A 19,702-nucleotide genomic window follows, 5' to 3' on the forward strand; every position below is an offset into this window, starting at 1 on the left:
CTTGGACTTTCTCACAATAGAGATGATATGATAGTCTGGCAATATTGAAGGTGCTATGACATGTTCTAGAACATTTGCAGGACTGTTCCCAAGGTGGGACAGTAATGAAGAGGCAAGGTGTACAGATCTAGCAATGTTACAAAGAGTAAACTGGGTTATTGTTATTGAAGGTAGACACAAAAAGCTGGAGTAACTTAGTGGGACAGGCAGCATCTCTGGAGAGAAGGAAAGGGTGACGTTTCGGGTCGAGACCCTTTTTCAGACTGGTCAGATTCAATTTTTCAGATTCAATTGTTATTGAATACTGGTGGAGCAGTGTGTCCCAACGTCATCATATGTATATTGCTGAGCTCATTTCAAGTACCATTTAATTATTTTTAGTCCCAGATGTTTTTACTGCTCACCCTGTCTGTAACAAGATGAAGATGTATTAAGATATTCTGCCCCTTTAAAACCACAACATTTAATAAATAGCTTGAAGGCGCTTCGAAACCTGTTGTTGGACAAGTACATTTTACTTGCTGGTTTCCAACTGCAGCTCAGAAATTTGGATGTAAAGATTGTCTTGCGTCTGTGCCAAAGCACGGTACTTATGCATGCCAGATATGACATAATTGCGTACTAAAATAGACAGAACAATCTTGCAATTAATAGCATAGAAACAGGTTATTCCACCCAACTGTATATGTCAGGTATACATTCTACATGAGCTAAAAATTAAGCAGCCAGGTTTCTTTGAGCATAGCTAAAAAAACAGATCTATGGTGAACGTTCACAGAAGGACAGGTGTGTTTTCTCATCTTCTCTGAAGTTGCAGCTGATGCTTGTTTACTTTTTAGGGTTTCAAAAAATACACATTCCTATACATTTATATTTATAAATTCATTCTTGAATATAATGTTATTACATTTTAAATGTAATCATACTCTATCACGAATGGTCTTTTTTATCAAGGAAATTACAACCATCACAAAGGATGCATTGCCTCTTAAGTCGGTGCAGCACTAATTGTTCAAGATTGCACAAAATGATTAGAATTTAATTATGTTAAGACCATATTTATATTCAAGAACAGAACATCAGAATGAAGGTGTAATGATCATAAGTTGATGAGCAAGTCATAACAAAACTATTCCGTCTAGTGGCATTGTGATATTTATTGTGCAAATTGTGGCATGGGTTAAAATTGGATCTAAGCTTTCAGTGACGAAGGCTAGGTCAGTATAAAATTTCAAATCCAGCATTCTTTTTATTGTTTGCATTGTACCTTGAGTACAAAACCAAAGTATGTCAATTGAATTAGGATGCAGATTGCTAGCACCCGGGCTTAAACGCTGGAATAATTTTTGTTAGTTATTGCAAATAGAAAAATGTGCAGATATGTAGATTTGACCAGTGATCTTTCCATAGAAAGTACTAATTTGTACTTTGGTATTTCTGTAGGTTGGTGGTACGAAAGCCGGAGTAGTGCGCTTCTTGGGAGAGACGGACTTTGCTAAGGGGGAATGGTGCGGAGTCGAACTGGATGAACCTCTTGGAAAGAATGATGGAGCTGTGGCTGGAACCAGGTTTGCTTGCTTGTAAAAGTTCACAACCAAGACTTCTGAAAACATAATGTGAAGCATCATACAATTTTCATCATGAAGATTGATTTTTGTCTTAAATTCAGATATATAACTAAATGTTTTCTAAGTATATATTGAATGAATAATTCATAACACTGATGGTATGTTGCATATGATTCTTTGATCAGCCTGAAGACCTTCACCTTCAATCATATAACAAATATACGCTGGATAAGTAAAAAATAATAATGATAATGTAAGCAATTGACTAGCAAAGAAAATGACCGTTGATCATAAAATAACAGTAAATAAATGAGCCACTAAAGGGATTTAATTCCTCATGCAGATTGAATGAAATCCTTACATGAGTGTTAAAACAAAGTTGTTCCTATTGCCAAAGGCAGTGGATTTTCTGCCAATATGTGAAAGGGATATTTTTCATAAAGTTTTTTGACATGCTTTTAGTTTACTTTCTATTTTAATATGTGGATGTAATTATGTGAAGCACTTTGGGGTCAATGCAAGTTGACTAAAAATGTGCTATATAAATAAAGAAATTTAATTTAATTTAATTAGTCTCACACGAGTATAATACATTTTCCAGTGAACCTGATGAGTTTCACGGGAGTGCATTAGAAGGAACTGCGGATACTGGTTTACACCAAAGATAGACACAAAATGCTGGAGTAACTCAGCTGGACAGGCATCATCTCTGGAGAGAAGGAATGGGTGACGCTTCTGGTTGAGACCCTTCTTCAGACCAAGAGTCAGGGGAGAGGGAAACAAGATATGGAAGGGTACAAAGAACATGTACAGTTAAAAAAACAGATCAAAGGAGAGGTCAGGAACCAGGGCCCTGGTTAGTTTCAAGGGAATGTAGGCAATGTCACCCGCTGTGCTAGATGCTGAAATGTCAAGATTTTTAAATATTTGGAAAGCAGATTAACAAGAATTTTACAGTATTTGGGTTCTTGATATTAATTGTAAACACTTCTGGTGAGTCAATCAAGTAGATCCAAAGCATCATGTGTTCAGGAGCTGAGCAGGCCATGACTGTAATGAGAACAAATGAATTGAGTCGGTTTAATGATCTTTCTATAGCAGGATTGCCAACGCAACACAATACTCCGAATGCATCCTCACCAATGTCTGGTACAGTTGTAACGCATTGTCCCAACTTCTATACTCGGTACCCTGACTGATGAAGGCTAATGTACCAAAAGCCTTCTTTACCATCGTATCTACCTGTGACACCACTTTCAGGGAATCTTTACCTGTACTCCTCGATCCCTCTGCTCTACAACAATCCCCAGAGATCTACCATTCATTGTGAAGGTACTGCCCTGGTTTGACTTCCCAAACAGAAACACCTCGCACTTATCTGAATTAAACTCAATTAATCATTCCCCAGCCCACTTGCCCAGCTCATCAAGATCAGCTGTAATTTGTGATGGCCATTTTCACTTTCCACGAATCTATCTACTTCAGTGTCATCAGCAAACTTGGTAATCATGCAACATATTCTCAGCTTCCATGTAATCTTCCAGAACAGCCGACCAGGTCCTGAAGGTACAAAAATAAGTAAGCACGTAAGATATTACAGCAATAAGCATTTGTGTATCTTGTGACAGTAAAATTGTTATGAGCTGTTATGGCACTAGATGGTGCGAACGGTTTTATTGATGATGCTCAATTTCATTAATCCATATTTTTGCTAACATTGGGTAAGTTTTAAAGTATACTAATTAAGAAAAAAAACTGAGAGAGTATTTTTTTATTTTTATGGTTTAGATATTTTCAGTGCCAGACCAAGTATGGTCTGTTTGCACCAGTTCATAAGGTTACCAGAATTGGATTTCCCTCGACGACACCAGCTAAAGCCAAGACATCTGTACGAAAAGTAGTCACCACCCCATCAAATCTCAAACGAAGTCCTAGTGCATCATCCATCAGCTCTTTAAGCTCTGTAGCATCTTCCATCAGTGGGAGACCGAGTCGATCAGGATTGGTAAGAAATTGAACTGATGCCAAGTGTTATTTAATCTATCCTACACTTTTTGCGAGGTGTCTATTGTTAAATTTCCAGTTAAATGTGCAAATTACTAATTAATCATTCCTTTTGAAGAGGGAATATTGGCAAAACATTGGAGAGAAGAAAACAAAGTCTTGGGGTAGATGACCAAGAAAGAAGAGGGTGAAGAGTAAAATGTAGGGTATGAAGGCAGGAATGCGGAAAGATGATGGGAGATTTGGTGAAATGGCTAAAGATAGTGAGAAGTAATAAGGTGGGAGTTAAATGGAAGGAAAAAAATAAATGAAGGAACAAAATATGAAAATAAATACCAATAAAAATAAATTGGAAGGCAGTAAGGAGGGGAGTTTGCAACAGTATGGTTGGGGAACTCAACCAATTTCATTCAAAAATGCTGGGTTGCAATTTTATATTTGATTAGACATTGGCGAGACAATCATGAATCTACAGAAGGAGGGAATCAAAACGTTAGTTAAACATATAAAGGTTACAGGCACATCAGTCTCCCTTTTCCGTAACAGATTGGTAGGATTTTTCCAGCCAATCAATGTTATATGACATTAAATGACAACCACAGAGGCTTGCATTATCCTTTTATCATAGCTTTAATGCACAAGGGGAAAAGAAGAATTTTTTCCAGTCAACAAGGAACCTGTAGTAAAAGGCAAGCGAAATAATTATTCTAATAACTGGTGTGTTAAAAATTTTCCCCAGCTAACAGAAACGTCCTCGCGTTATGCAAGAAAAATTTCAGGCACCACTGCATTACAGGAGGCATTAAAGGAAAAGCAGCAGCACATTGAACAGCTACTGGCTGAACGAGACTTGGAAAGAGGAGAGGTTGCCAAGGCAACTAGCCACGTGGGAGAAATTGAACAGGAGCTCACGTTACTTCGGACGGATCACGAACAGGTAAGAGCTCAATGAGACTGTTGGCTTAATTGGCTAGTTATTTTTTCCCAGAGGGTTCAATAGAAATTAGATGAGAGGATGCATAATTCATGTGTGATGGCCAAGATAACAAACAAAGATAAGTATGGATTTAATGAGGTGTAATGTACTATTAGATTATATTTACCTATGCTTTTTTTAATTGAAGGTTGTATGTATTTTCACTGCGAGGCCCTGCTTTATATGGAGGGAAATGGTGGCTTTATGTGAACCGGCAGCTTTGGTGTCCAATTCTGGTGTAATTGATCTTTGTCCAAATTTATCTCTAGATTTTATTTCCCATCTTCCTACCCACCAACCAATCTTACTGGGCAATGTCATAGATGGAAGACATGGACTCAAGAAAGGTGTAATTGGCAAAGAAGGGATGGGAGAAGCTAAATACCAAGCATTAATGCCAGCTAGATTATGTTGCAGGGTGGACAAAAGTGCTGGAGAAACTCAGCGGGTGAGGCAGCATCTATGGAGCGAAGGAAATAGCAACTTTTTGGGCCAAAACCCTTTTTCAGACTTATGTTGCAGGGTAACAGGTGATTGCAAATATGTCAGCGTCACTGTACCAAGATAGTTGCAGGCAATTGGTGAATCAACCGCTCTGTCAATCAATCCAGTATGTAATGTCCATTAATCTTGCCTCTCATGACAACTGCAGCAGAAATATTGCTGCAGGAAAATTGACATCAAAGATGAAGAAGGGTTTCGGCCCGAAACGTCGCCTATTTCCTTCGCTCCATAGATGCTGCTGCACCCGCTGAGTTTCCCCAGCAATTTTGTGTACCTATAAATAAAGCTCTTCTCAGTCAATGGCTCATGAACAAACAAATTACTCTTAAACAACAGCGGCTGCAAAATAAACCACAGTCCTTGAAATGCCCTAACATCCACCATAATCTGCACATGATGAGATTTTTGTCTTTTCCATCTGGGGGAAAAAAAGGTCTGGTTTTATGAAAGTGGCCTGGAGACCCTGTAGCTATCAAACATAATTGACATGTATTCTTTGACGAGAAATGCGTCTATCTTGTGACAAGGGGGAAGAAAATTGATCTGTGTACATCTGAAGGCTGAGGGATGACAAAAGAACCTTGGACACGAAGTGTGATGAAGGAGATTTAACTGATAACCGTGACGTGAAGATTCTTCATTGCTGTCAAAAGCATTTATAGCCTGAATATTCCAAGGACCTCTTCCACTGAGAGCATAAAAAAAAATTAGTTGGTCGATATTGTGGCAGTCAGTGCCTGCTTGAAGGAGTATTTCAAAAGCTTCCTCAGTTGAGGCACTATCTTTGACACAAATGTCCTGGAATCTATTTCACTTCATTATATGCAGTTGAAAATCTATTTTCTTGTGGGCTAATGGGAAATGTAAAAGCCACTTAAACAACATTGTGAACTTTCCCATATGTTTATGTTCAATCTCTTAAATCAGAATGTATTGGAGATGGAGGCGAAAATGGACCAGTTACGAGCACTGGTGGAGGCTGCTGACAGAGAGAAGGTGGAGCTTTTGAACCAGCTAGAAGAAGAAAAAAGGTAGTGTTAAGATAATATTTAACATACATTATAAAAAAAAGTGAAAAGATTGTAATAAAAAACATAAAACTATTATTCTAGAAAAGCAAAGCTTTGATTGATATGAGCCAAGTCAGGCTGTTAATTGACATAACCACAAAAACGGTGGCATAGAGGTGCAATGAAAAATCTTATTTGCAGCAGCATAACAGGCACATAGACTCGGACAAACACAAACAAATTATACATTAACTTAAACATAAATTACACATTCCACAAGAAAGACTGCACACAAAAAACAAGACATTAGTGCAAAACACAATTAGAAAACAAAACAGTCCATGGTAATGCAAGAGGTGAACCACCGTGCTCCGTTTTCAAGTAGGAATAGGCTAGTGCAGGTAGGTTCAAGAATTTTATATTTGTATGAAAGTAAGTGTTGCTAATCCTGTTTGTGTGGAATTTCAGGCTTCTGTGTCTCCTGCCCAACGGTAGCAGTGAGAAGAGGCCATGACCCGGATGATAGGGATTCTTGATAGATGTTATCTTGAAGTAACGTCTTGTGTAGATGCTTTTGATGGAGAGGAGGGCCATGTCCTTGATGGACCAGGATGAATCCACCATTCTCTGTAGCCTCTTGTATTCCTTTGCACTGGAATTTCCACTTCAGGCCATGATGCAATCAGCAAAGAATGCTCTCTATAATAATCTGTAGAAATTTGGTGACATGCTGAATCTTGTTAATTTAGTTTAGAAATAGAGCGTGGAAACAGGCCCTTTGGCCCACCAGGTCCGCGCAGACCCGCGATCCCTGCACATTAACACTATCCTACACCCACTAGGGACAATTTTTACATTTACCAAGCCAATTAGCATACAAACCTGTACGCCTTTGGAGTGGGAGGAAACCAAAGATCTCGGAGAAAACCCATGCAAGTCACGGAGAGAACGTACCAACTCCGTACAGACATCACCCGTAGTCGGGATCGAACCCGGGTCTCCGCCGTTGTATTCGCTGTAAGGCAGCAACTCTACTGCTGTGCCATGGTGACTGCCCTTACTAAGAGAGTAGAGGCGCTGGTACACCAACTTTGTGATTATATTTGTGTCAGGCCCGGACAGGTCATCCGAGATGTTAATGCCCAGGAATATGAAGCCCCACCATCAATGCACCAATGAAAACTGGTGTCTGGTCTCCTGACATCCTCTTTCTTAAGTCAACCATTGGTTACCTGGTCTCACTGAGCGAAAGTTGTTGCCGCGCTACTACTTTACCAGGAGCTCTATTTCTATCCTGGCCGTGAACCCGTCCTTGGCATTGTAGTCGGCGAATTTGTAGATGGCATTGTAGTTGTGCTTGGTCACATAGTCATGGGCGTAAAGAGATCAGAACTAGGCAAAGTATGCAGATTTAAAGTGCACCTGTGGTCACCAGGGGTCAGTGAGGAGTTGTTGTTACGATCTGCACTGATTGAAGTCTGATAATGAGGAAGTTAAGGCTGCAAAGAGGTACAGAGGCCCAGGTTTTGGAGCTTGGCAATGTGTTTGGAGGGGAAGATAGTGTTCAACGCTGAGCTGTAGTCAATGAACAGCAGCCTGATGTATGTGTAGGAAGGAATTGCAGATGTTGGTTTAAACCGAAGATAGACACAAAAAGCTGGAGTAACAGCTGGTCAGACAGCATACTTGCAGAAAAGGAATAGGTGACATTTCGGGTCGAGACCCCTCTTCAGACTTCTTCAGGTTTGAAAAAGGGTCTCGACCCGAAACGTCACCTGTTCCTTTTCTCTAGAGATGCTGTCTGACGCGCTGAGTTAATCCAGTGTTTTGTGTCTTCAGCCTGATGTATGTGCTCCTGTTAGCCAGAGGGGTCAGAGCAAAGTGGCGAGCCAGTGAGATAACACCTGTTGTGGTGATTGGGAAAATGAGTGGGATCCATGCCATTTCTGAGGCAGGAGTTGATCCACAACCGTTCTTGAAGTCCTCAGCAACTAACTCGAAAGTCAAGTTATTCGTGAGTCTAGCCTCATAGTTTTACAACAGTATGTATTATTTGTATTCTGCATTGGAATTGGGAAAAGTTTGTATCCTGAACAGGTTTTGCTTGCCTTCATTTCCAACTAATATTATCAGATATTCAGATATTCTTTCTACTTGATAGTTTTTCTTCCTTAGGAATCACTTCTGTTTTTACCAACAGAAAAGTGGAAGATCTACAGTTCCGTGTAGAGGAAGAGTCTATTACCAAAGGTGATTTAGAGGTAATAACCCCTCCCCTCCTCCCCACCACCCCTGATTTTCAGAGATCATTGAACCAAAGACCATGACCATTCTGATGGGTATTATGCATGTAACAAAACATGTTTGCTGCTAGCATTTAAGAAACCAGGGAATAGCAACACTGAATTTTTTTTTTCAACGCCTGTTGGTATAAAAGGGATGAGAGGCTGTGAACAGTTCATACTAGTGGCTGATAACTTGATCAATGGAGAACCGGGATTCAATATCTTAACATTTCAAATTGTAATTGGGTGATTTGGTTATTTGGCATGGCGCTTATGGCTATGTGGTTGCAGTGGTGGCAAAAAATTATTGATTGGTTAATAATCACGACCTTACCCCCCTCAACAAACAGTGTAATTTTAAACGATTAACATTGTTGTATTCCATTGAGGATGAAGGTTTATTCTAAATGTGCTTAACAAGTTCTGTTACTGCTTCAAAATAATTTCTTCACATTTAACTTAAATATAAATTCAAATATTTGAGAATCTCATAAATAAGAGAACTATGATATAAATCTGGCAGTCTTTGGTCTATTGAATCGTAGGTTTTAAAGTAGTTACAGCATTTTCAGTGTTGCAGTTCTTCATTTTAGGAATGTTCAATTTATGAAAAACAATCAATGGCAAACCTTTGAGGAATTAATATAGGGACTATTACAAAGCACAAAGACTATTAGAGTTTAAGTAGTGTCTAGCATATGATATTCAAAATGGAATTGCGATACAAACGGACGATAAATTAGTTAACTTATATTTTTGAAAAAAGGATTAATACGTTTTACTGGGGGTCATTATTTGAGGAACACTGATCAACAATTAATAACAACAATAGGAGCACAAATGGTCTTGCCTCTCATTCTTGAATTCATTAAAGTAATAACTATTAACCAATGGGAACTACCTGGTGAATGTGATTTACATGGATATAAGGTGTATCATAATTTCTCTCGTTTGCAGATTTCTAAATGCGTACAAACTACAAAGGGTGGAGCATTCAGTGGGAAGAGAAACTTAGGAGTTAAATAGCAATTTATATTAAATATGTAGTGCTGAAAATAGCTCTGCAAATATAGATGCTATTATGTGCATGCAGCTTAAACTATGCATTTTGCTTGCAACAATAATATTAATACCACCATGAGAAAGAAACCCATCATTCCACATCAGACACTTGATTTATTCCAGTATGGCCATACATCCAGAATATTTACCAAGTTGTAGGAATTTATAACACCGTAGGCCATTCAGCTCATCATGCCCATGCCGGGACAAATAAAAAGAGAGCTCTTTAAATATCTGTGCACTGTTTCTCCTGGTCCGTAGCTTTGTATGGCAAGTACTCATTCATTCGCTTGTTAAATGAGGTGAGGATTTCTGCCTTTTCACACAGAGAGTTTATTTTTCCTGTGCTCCTTAGAAGATTTTACCACATACCCCTCTAATCTTATCAGCTCTCTTAAATCTACGGTTCCTAATTAATGACGTCTGCTGAAGGAAATAGATCCTGTCTGCTCACTTTATCCCAAACTCTTCTAAATGCGCCAATTGAAATTTAAAGTCTAGATCTCTGTGCTGAAGAAAACTTTGACCCTGGTAATATATGTATCAATCTCCCTGTCAATCTCATAAGTATCCTCTCTAATGTTATCCTCTAATGTGATAATCAGAACAATGCAGACTCTAGCTGAAGCCTGACAAGTATTTTGCACAGCTCCAGCATAATTCCCTGCCATAAATTCTGTGTGTCAGCCAATAAAGGAGAGCGTCCTCTTTGCTTTCTCAACTACCTATATATTTTGTCTTCAAGGATCTGTGAACATGCAGTGCAAGACTCCTTGTCTATCTATGACTAAGCTTGCAGGGTGCATAAAAGATTCATAAGGATGTTGTCTTGACTGGAGGGCTTGGATTATAAGGAGAGAACAGATAAGTTCAGTAAACATTCAAGAGGAACAACCAAATATAAATTTATCAAATTATGAGGGGCATAGAGAGGGTGGATAGTTGCAGTCTTTTTTTTCCTGGGTTGGGGATTCTAAAACTAGAGGGAATAGATTTAAGGTAAGAGGGGAAAAGGAAGTATTTCTCGCATGTGGTATTTCGCTCCCCCCCCAATAAATAAACTAACCAGACAAAATTGCTGGAGAAACTCAGCGGGTGCGGGAGCATCTATGGAGTGAAGGAAATAGGCAACTTTTCGGGCCAAAACCCTTCTTCAGACTGATGTAGGGTGGGGGGACGGGAAGAAAAAAGGAAGTGGAGGAGCCAGAGGGCTGAGGGAGAGCTGAGAAGGGGAGGAGACAGTAAGGGCTACCTGAAATTGGAGAAGTCAATGTTCATGCCGCTGGGGTACAAACTACCCAAGCAAAATATGAGGTGCTGCTCCTCCAATTTCCGCTGGTTCTCACCCTGGCCATGGAGGAGGCCCAGGACAGAAAGGTCGGATTCGGAATGGGAGGGGGAGTTGAAGTGCTGAGCCACAGGGAGATCAGGTTGGTTAAGGCGGACTGAGCGGAGGTGTTCGGCGAAGCGATCGCCAAGCCTACGCTTGGTCTCACCGATGTAGATCAGCTGGCATCTAGAGCAGCGGATGCAATAGATGATGTTGGAGGAGGTACAGGTGAACCTCTTTTCACACCTGGAATGACTGCTTGGGTCCTTGAATGGAGTCAAGGGGGGAGGTAAAGCGACAAGTGTAGCATTTCTTGCGGTTGCAAGGGAAAGTGCAAGGGAGGTTGTGGTTCCGGTGGGCAGGGACAAATTGACCAGGGTGTTACGGAGGGAGCGGTCTCTATGGAAAGCAGACGGGAGGAGATGGGAAGATGTGACGAGTGGTGGGGTCACGTTGGAGGTGGCGGAAATGACGGAGGATTATTTGTTGTACGTGACGGCTGGTAGGGTGGAAGGTGAGGACTAGGGGGACTCTGCCCTTGTTACGAATGGGGGGGATGGGGAGAGAGAGCAGTGTTACGGGGTATCGAAGAAACCCTGGTGAGAGCCTCGTCTATGGTAGGAGCAGCATTTTTGTCTACCTTCGATTTTCCAGCATCTGCAGTTCCTTCTTAAAAATAAACTAACTAACTGTCTTTTTAACTTGTCAGTTTCCACCTATTTCCACCTAGGACTCTATCAATGCGATATTAGAATTTAAAGATCCATATTGGATGTAAAACTCTTAATTATCAGGGACAACTTAAATATTAATTTTGATAAAATAGTAAGAGTCTGAAGAAGGGTCCCGACCCGAAACATCACCCATTCCTTCTCTAGAGATGCTGCCTGTCCCACTGAGTTACACCAGCATTTTGTGTCTACCTTTGAGTTAACAAGAACTCTATTCATTAGGGAAAAAAAAGCATTCTGCCTGAATGTAACATTTAAACATATTACCAAAAAAAAACTTTGTGTTGTGCTAAATAAAACATTTGAATACTTTATATCAACAGTAAGTTCAAATCAAATAAATAGAATTGTTGTAAAATACCGAAATGGGCAAAATGAAGACTGTGGGAACAAGTCTGAGAACGTTTTAGACCAAATCCTGCCAGTTTTATCAGGAAACTTTGGATGTCTTCAAAAATAATGTTCATTCTGATATGTGAATACTTTTGTACTTGAAACAGAAGCATGATTGTTGTAGCCTAAAAGGTAATAGTCAAAGCTAAATTATGATATACCTGGTAACCTATGAAAAAGACCAATTATCGCATTTCTGATCTGTATATACAGTGGCTTGCAAAAGTATTCATACCCCTTGAACATTTCCACATTTTGTCACGTTACAACCGCAAACGTAAATGTATTTTATTGGGATTTTATGTGATAGACCAACACAAAGTGGCGCATGATTGTGAAGTGGAAGGAACATGATACATGGGTCTCAATTTTTTTTACAGATAAAAAACTGAAAAGTGTGGCGTGCAAAAGTATTCAGCCCCCTTTACTCTGATACCCCTAAATAAAATCCAGTGCAACCAATTGCCTTCAGAAGTCACCTAATTAGTAAATAGAGTCCACTTGTGTGTAATCTAATCTCAGTATAAATACAGCTGTTCTGTGAAGGCCTCAGAGGTTTGTTAGAGAACATTAGTGAACAAACAGCATCATGAAGCCCAAGGAACACACCAGACAGGTCAGGGATAAAGTTGTGGAGAAGTTTAAAGCAGGGTTAGGTTATAAAAAAATATCCCAAGCTTTGAACATTTCACGGAGCACTGTTCAATCCATCATCCGAAAATGGGAAGAGTATGGCACAACTGCAAACCTACCAAGACATGGCCGTCCACCTAAACTGACAGGCCGGGCAAGGAGAGCATTGATCAGAGAAGCAGCCAAGAGGCCCCTGGTAACTCTGGAGGAGCTGCAGAGATCCACAGCTCAGGTGGGAGAATCTGTCCACAGGACAACTATTAGTCGTGCACTCCACAAATCGGGCCTTTATGGAAGAGTGGCAAGAAGAAAGCCATTGTTGAAAAAAAGCCATAAGAAGTCCCGTTTGCAGTTTGCCACAAGCCATGTGGGGGACACAGCAAACATGTGGAGGAAGGTGCTCTGGTCAGATGAGACCAAAATTGAAGTTTTTGGCCTAAATGCAAAACCCTATGTGTGGCGGAAAACTAACACTGCACATCACCCTGAACACACCATTCCCACTGTGAAACATGGTGGTGGCAGCATCATGCTGTGGGGATGCTTTTCTTCAGCAGGGACAGGGAAGCTGGTCAGAGTTGATGGGAAGATGGATGGAGCCAAATACAGGGCAATCTTGGAAGAAAACCTGTTAGAGTCTGCAAAAGACTTGAGACTGGGGCGGAGGTTCACCTTCCAGCAGGCCAACGACCCTAAACATACAGCCAGAGCTACAATGGAATGGTTTAGATCAAAGCATATTCATGTGTTAGAATGGCCCAGTCAAAGTCCAGACCTAAATCCAATTGAGAATCTCTGGCAAGACTTGAAAATTGCTGTTCACAGACGCTCTCCATCCAATCTGACTGAGCTTGAGCTATTTTACAAAGAAGAATGGGCAAAAATTTCAGTCTCTAGATGTGCAAAGCTGGTAGAGACATACCCCAAAAGACTTGCAGCTGTAATTGCTGCGAAAGGTGGTTCTACAAAGTATTGACTCGGGGGCTGAATACTTTTGCACGCCACACTTTTCAGTTTTTTATTTGTAAAAATATTTGAAAACCATGTATCATTTTCCTTCCACTTCACAATTATGCACCACTTTGTGTTGGTTTATCACATAAAATCCCAATAAAATACATTTACGTTTGTGGTTGTAACGTGACAAAATGTGGAAAAGTTCAAGGGGTATGAATACTTTTGCAAGCCACTGTAAATAAACCCAAAGGATTCAAATGCAAATGCAAATGAATTCTGTATTTCGGTAACTGGTTCCTGCATTCCAAGTGCCCTCCATAATGTTTGGGACAAAGACCCATCATTTATTTAATTGCCTCTGTACTCCACAATTTGAGATTTGTAATAGAAAAAAAATCACATGTGGTTAAAGTGCACATTGTCAGATTTTAATAAAGGCCATTTTAACACATTTTCGTTTCACCATGTGGAAATTACAGCAGTGTTTATACATAGTCCCCCCATTTCAGGGCACCAAAATGTTTGGAACACAGCAATGTCATGAAAATGAAAGTAGTCATGTTTAGTATTTAGTTGCATATCCTTTGCATGCAATGACTGCTTGAAGTCTGCGATTCATGGACATCACCAGTTGCTGGGTGTCTTCTCTGGTGATGCTCTGTCAGGCCTGTATTGCAGCCATCTTTAGCTTATGCTTGTTTTGGGGGATTGTCCCCTTCAGTTTTCTCTTCAGCATATAGAAGGCATGCTCAATTGGGTTCAGATTGGGTGATTGACTTGGCCACTCATGAATTGGCCATTTTTTATCTTCGAAAAACTCCTTTGTTGCATTAGTAGTATATTTGTGATCATTGTCTTGCTGTAGAATGAACCGCCGGCCAATGAGTTTTGAGGCATTTGTTTGAACTTGAGCAGATAGGATGTGTCTATTCACTTCAGAATTCATTATGCTACATTATGATACAACATCAGCAGTTGTATCATCAATGAAGATAAGGAGCCAGTACCTTCAGCAGCCATACATGCCCAGGCCATAACACCCCCACCACCGTGTTTCTCAGATGAGGTGGTATGCTTTGGATCTTGGGCAGTTCCTTCGCTGCTCCTTGTTTTGCTCTTGCCATCACTCTGATATAAGTTAATCTTTGCTTCATCTGTCCACAAGACCTTTTTCCAGAACTGTGGTTGGTCTTTTAAGTACTTCTTGACAAACTGCAACCTGGCCATCCTATTTTTGTGGCAAACCAGCAGTTTGCATCTTGCAATGTAGCCTCTGCACTTCTGTTCACGAAGTCTCTTGCGGACAGTGGTCATTGATAAATCCACACCTGACTCCTGAAGAGTGTTTCTGATCTGTCGGACAGGTGTTTGGGGATTTTTCTTTATTATAGAGAGAATTCTTCTGTCGTCAGCTGTGGAGGTCTTCCTTGACCTACCAGTCCCTTTGCGATTAGTAAGCTCACACGTGCTCTCTTTCTTCTTAATGATGTTCCAAGCAGTTGATTTTGGTAAGCAAGTTTGATTGATGTCTCTAACAGTTTTATTCCTGTTTCTCACCATAATGGCTTCTTTGACTTTCATTGGCACAACTTTGGTCCTCGTGTTGATAAACAGCAATAAAAGTTTCCAAAGGTGATGGAAAGACTGGAGGAAAGACTAGGTGCTGAGAGCTATCTTATACCTGCATTAAGGAGGCTTTTAAACACACCCAAGCAACTACAAACAACTGTGAAGCCATGTGTCCCAAACATATGGTGCCCTGAAATGGGGGAACGATGTATAAACACAGCTGTAATTTCGACATGGTGAAACCAAAATGTATAAAAACACCCTTTAATCAAATCTGACGTGTACTTTAACTACATGTGATTTTTTTTTTCTATTACAAATCTCAAATTGTGGAGTACAAATAAATAAATGATGGGTCTTTGTCTCAAACATTATGGGGGGCACTGTATGTCATTCAAAAACACGTACTTTATCTCCCCAATGTCTCATTAGTTTTATCCAACAAATACCTGAACCAGAAAATAAAGTATTTTGAACAATGCAATTAGCGGATGCTCAATCCATATTTTGGTGCAGTTGACTTCCTAAAATAGACAAATAAATGGTTCAAGATTCAAGAGAGTTTATTGTCATGTGTCCCTGATAGGACAATGAAATTCTTGCTTTGCTTTCAGCACAACAGAGCATTGTAGGCAATGACTACAGAACAGATCAGTGTGTCCATATACCATTATATAAATGTATACACACATGAATAAATAAACTGATAAAGTGCAAATAAACAGATAATGGGCTATTAATGTTCAGAACTTTGTCCGAGCCAAGTTTAATAGCCTGATGGCTGTGGCTGTAGCTATTCCTAAACCTGGTCGTTGCAATCTTCAGGCCCCTGTATCTTCTACCTGAAGGTAGCGGGGAGATGAGTGTGTGGCCAGGATGGTGTGGGTCCTTGATGATACTGCCAGCCTTTTTGAGGCAGCGACTGCGATAGATCCCCTCCATGGAAGGGAGGTCGGAGCCGATGATGGACTGGGCAGTGTTTACTACTTTTTGTAGTCTTTCCCGCTCCAGGGCGCTCAAGTTGCCGAACCAAGCCACGATGCAACTGGTCAGCATGCTCTCTACTGTGCACCTGTAGAAGTTAGAGAGAGTCCTTGACAAACCGACTCCGTTACCTTCTCAGGAAGTAGAGTGTGATTTCTTAATAATTGCATCAGTGTTCTTGGACCAGGAAAGATCATCAGAGATGTGCACGCCCAGGAATTTGAAGCTCTTTGGTGCAAATAAATAAATTATTTGGTGCAAATAAATAAATAGATAAATAGACAAATAAATAGACTATCAAATTGCTGGCCAAGTCCAGATTTCTACATAATAATGGAAATCAAATTAGGTACCAGAATATGTTTCTGGATACATATTCCTTTAAAGAATAAAATTATTCCAGAAAAGAGGAATATAATCAACAAAAACAAGCTTTTGGTTTGCTGCATTAATTGAAGTGTAGATTAAACCAAAATGGACGGATTGGTATGTTTTTTTTAATAAATACTGATCATTTAAACACCAGAGTGCCACTTAGTGGCCGTTATTATATGCCAGGATCGCAGAATAATATGTACAGTTTTCTGAGTAAAATTAGATTAAAAGCTAATGCAATATGGTGCAAGGCAGTTGAAGACATCCAACGTTGAAATAATTTTTAATTTGAACAACCCAAAATACTTCTATAAAGCAAATACCAGAACTAACTGCAGTAACTGTTTTCTCAGCATTGACTTACTTATATGCATGCTGCTTTCACAGCTGCACAGAATGAAATGCAATATATTTGATAAATAAATCTGCTGTAAACCCCTTTTAATAATAGGCATGTAACTAGTTTTGCTGTCATTATTATTTGCCTGTACATGTTGCATTGATTTAAAAATTACAGCCTACCCGGAGCTTTAATAGTTAGGAACAGATGATTTTTTTTTAATGTAAGTGTTTGCATTTGTGTTTTGTAGGTTCAAGCAAAAATTATACATTGATAGGATTTTCCCACTGCAATTACATTTTTATCCATCTCTTGGGTTTTGATTTGATTATTCGCAATGTAACTTTACAATAGCTCCATGCATTTTATAGGACTCATGTGCCCATATCATAGGCTCATTGCACCTATGATATCTGATTTAGTAGTCAATTTTTTTGTTCTTGCCGAGTCTGCCACACCATTCTCTTGCTACGCTTTAGAAGCTGGGCAGGTGTGCAGAAAAATAAACCATTCTGCTGTCTAATCAGAACTGCTGCATGCATAATGCATCAGTAGATATCCTAATGACTTAATGTATCAGATCTCTTCAAAACACTGCATTTGCTCATCACAAATGTATATTTAACAATAACATAGATATAATATTTTGAGGTTGTAAAGTATTTTGACACATCCTCATTGATATTCAAGGATCTGAGCAAATGAAAGACATTTTCTTTCTTGCAGGCCATTCGAAATTGGTCAGAATCCAGATCAAATTGTTACAATGCATCTCAATTATATAATGTGTACAATCTTGGGTTTTGAATTATTTTTGATTGATATAATTATATGGATTGAGACCCTCATCATTTCAGAGTCTGATTTCCTTTGGAATTAGTTTAGAAATACAGTGTGGAAACATGGCCTTTGACCCACCGAGTCCATGCCAACAATCGATCAACCATTCGCAATAGTTCTATGTTATCCCACATTCGCATTCTACACACTAGGCGTAATTTATAGAAGCCAATTAACCTACAAACCTGCACGTTTTTTGGAATGTGGGAGGAAACCGGAGCATCTTGAGAAAACACACACGGTCATGTACAAACTGTACAGACTACACCGTAATCATAATTGATCCCAGGTCTCTGGCGGCTCTACAGCTGCGCCATTCTGCCATCCCTAAGAAGTGCCCCTTAGGCACTTTATATACTTCTTAAAACCCACCTGAAGCAGATGATAATATCTGACTATAATATGCATTGTTCGATTGGTCAACAACACTGCTTATTATGTTTCTGTTCTAGTGTTCTGAATTCCTGTTCAGATCCAGCATTATCAGGCATCATTGCATGATTCCTGAAAAGCCATGACAAAAAAACTCATGTGAAAGGTTAAATGGTAGATTAGCATTCTGAATGATTTAAGTCCCTGGAATTAATTTGTGTCATTTTTGTACTGCCAACATGTTTAAGAGATGTAATTCTCTTGAAAAATAAATTTATTTCATTACTACAGTATGCCAAATTCATCTGAACCATCATTTTGAAATACAAAGTAGATTATGTAAATTCTGGGGAGAAAAGTGTCTAATATTTCATTTTATAATACACAAGATTACATGGCAAACCAATGGATTTAATAACTCAGAAAACATTGCTAGCCTCAGAACTGATTAAAAGAAAAAAGATCATGATTTTGGACTATTTGTAGCACCATTCATTTAAAGATTCGGATAGCTTAGTTTTTGGATTTGGATAATTTAGCTATACTCAGTCTTATCCTCAGTAGTATAATTTTGTTCTTTCATATGCAAAGTACCCTAACTTCTTATTTTTTTTGCTGAAGTATCATTTTCTTATTAGAAAGAATGGCGGCGGTATCTGCTGTTCATGCTGCTCAATGTTTGTTCTTTTTTGGGAAGGGGGGGCAGTTTGTTTTAAATATATATTTTTCAAATTTTCCAAAAATGAAATTAAAATAAAGAAATCTTTTTTCTATCAACCTCAAGTTGTGAAAGTTTAATTTTTCTCAGTTATATGCATGAATGATCAAGTCCAAACCCACGTGCATTTTTCTGAATGTGCAGTGAGAAATTCACGTTAGGTTGTAATGTAAGTGAGGTTGCAATCACATAATTTATAGCTATGTGTCAGTACGGGAAATGAAAAGGAAAATACCACTGTGAAGGATTTTGTGTTTTGAACTTGATTTATTCCCAGGATGTTTTACTGTTTTAGCCATAAATCCCGTTTCTGATTAGACCATTAATGTTTCAAAATACAGAAGCAACAAGGGGTTTACAGTAGAAAACTAAAATTTAAGTATTAACTGTTCTGATTTGAACAATGCTTATATTAAACTGTACACTGACTGCATGAATCTTTAAATCTGCCCTTTTTAAACTGTTCTTTTAATTGTTCCCTATTTACCCTTGCCAATGCATACCTTTGATACCATTCTCTATTAAACATTTCTGTTTTCTCCCGTACTATTTCTATGTCCAATTTACCCTTTGCATTCCTAACTGTTATAAAAGGCAGAAGGTGCTGGTGGATAAGCCTGCATGTGGCTCCCTCCTGTCGTACTGGCATGTGATGGTGGCACTGGTGTGTTCTCTTCCTCTCCCTTTTTACTAACAGACGCAGACCAAACTGGAGCATGCCCGCATTAAGGAGCTTGAACAGAGCCTGCTCTTTGAAAAGACCAAAGCTGAAAAACTTCAGAGAGAGTTAGAAGACACTAGGGTAATGGATTTCACAGTTTCAATGAACTCCATTCAATTATCAGCATGTACCCAACATGGATATTAGTTGCTAACATGGACATTGTTGTAATATTGGTTAATTCCAGCAAAAAAGGTTTACCACTTGGCTAAGGATAGGTTTGTTTTAATTTAAACAGCATTAATATGTATTTTAGTTTAAGATTTTACTGTGGAATTTTTGAAGAAGTTTATCCATATGTGGTATGTGAATTGTTTACTCCATGTCCTG

The 19,702-nt window shown here is 39.2% G+C and overlaps 1 protein-coding gene across 8 annotated transcripts in view; it reads left to right on the forward strand.

The window, feature by feature from the left end:
• The window catches only part of clip1 (CAP-Gly domain containing linker protein 1), a 143,639-nt gene that overhangs the window by 63,133 nt on the left and 60,804 nt on the right, over nucleotides 1-19,702 (forward strand). For 6 of the 8 annotated variants that reach the window (XM_033043221.1, XM_033043220.1, XM_033043216.1 and 3 more), the window contains exons 4-9: nucleotides 1,444-1,568; nucleotides 3,357-3,573; nucleotides 4,312-4,509; nucleotides 5,980-6,083; nucleotides 8,263-8,323; nucleotides 19,349-19,453. In XM_033043221.1, the coding sequence (XP_032899112.1) occupies nucleotides 1,444-1,568; nucleotides 3,357-3,573; nucleotides 4,312-4,509; nucleotides 5,980-6,083; nucleotides 8,263-8,323; nucleotides 19,349-19,453 (810 nt within the window). The remainder of the gene's footprint in view (nucleotides 1-1,443; nucleotides 1,569-3,356; nucleotides 3,574-4,311; nucleotides 4,510-5,979; nucleotides 6,084-8,262; nucleotides 8,324-19,348; nucleotides 19,454-19,702) is intronic. The other 2 variants (XM_033043222.1, XM_033043219.1) reach the window with 1 other exon arrangement.

The sequence above is a fragment of the Amblyraja radiata genome, chromosome 25, assembly GCF_010909765.2.
Source record: "Amblyraja radiata isolate CabotCenter1 chromosome 25, sAmbRad1.1.pri, whole genome shotgun sequence".
NCBI classification, from domain to species: domain Eukaryota; kingdom Metazoa; phylum Chordata; class Chondrichthyes; order Rajiformes; family Rajidae; genus Amblyraja; species Amblyraja radiata.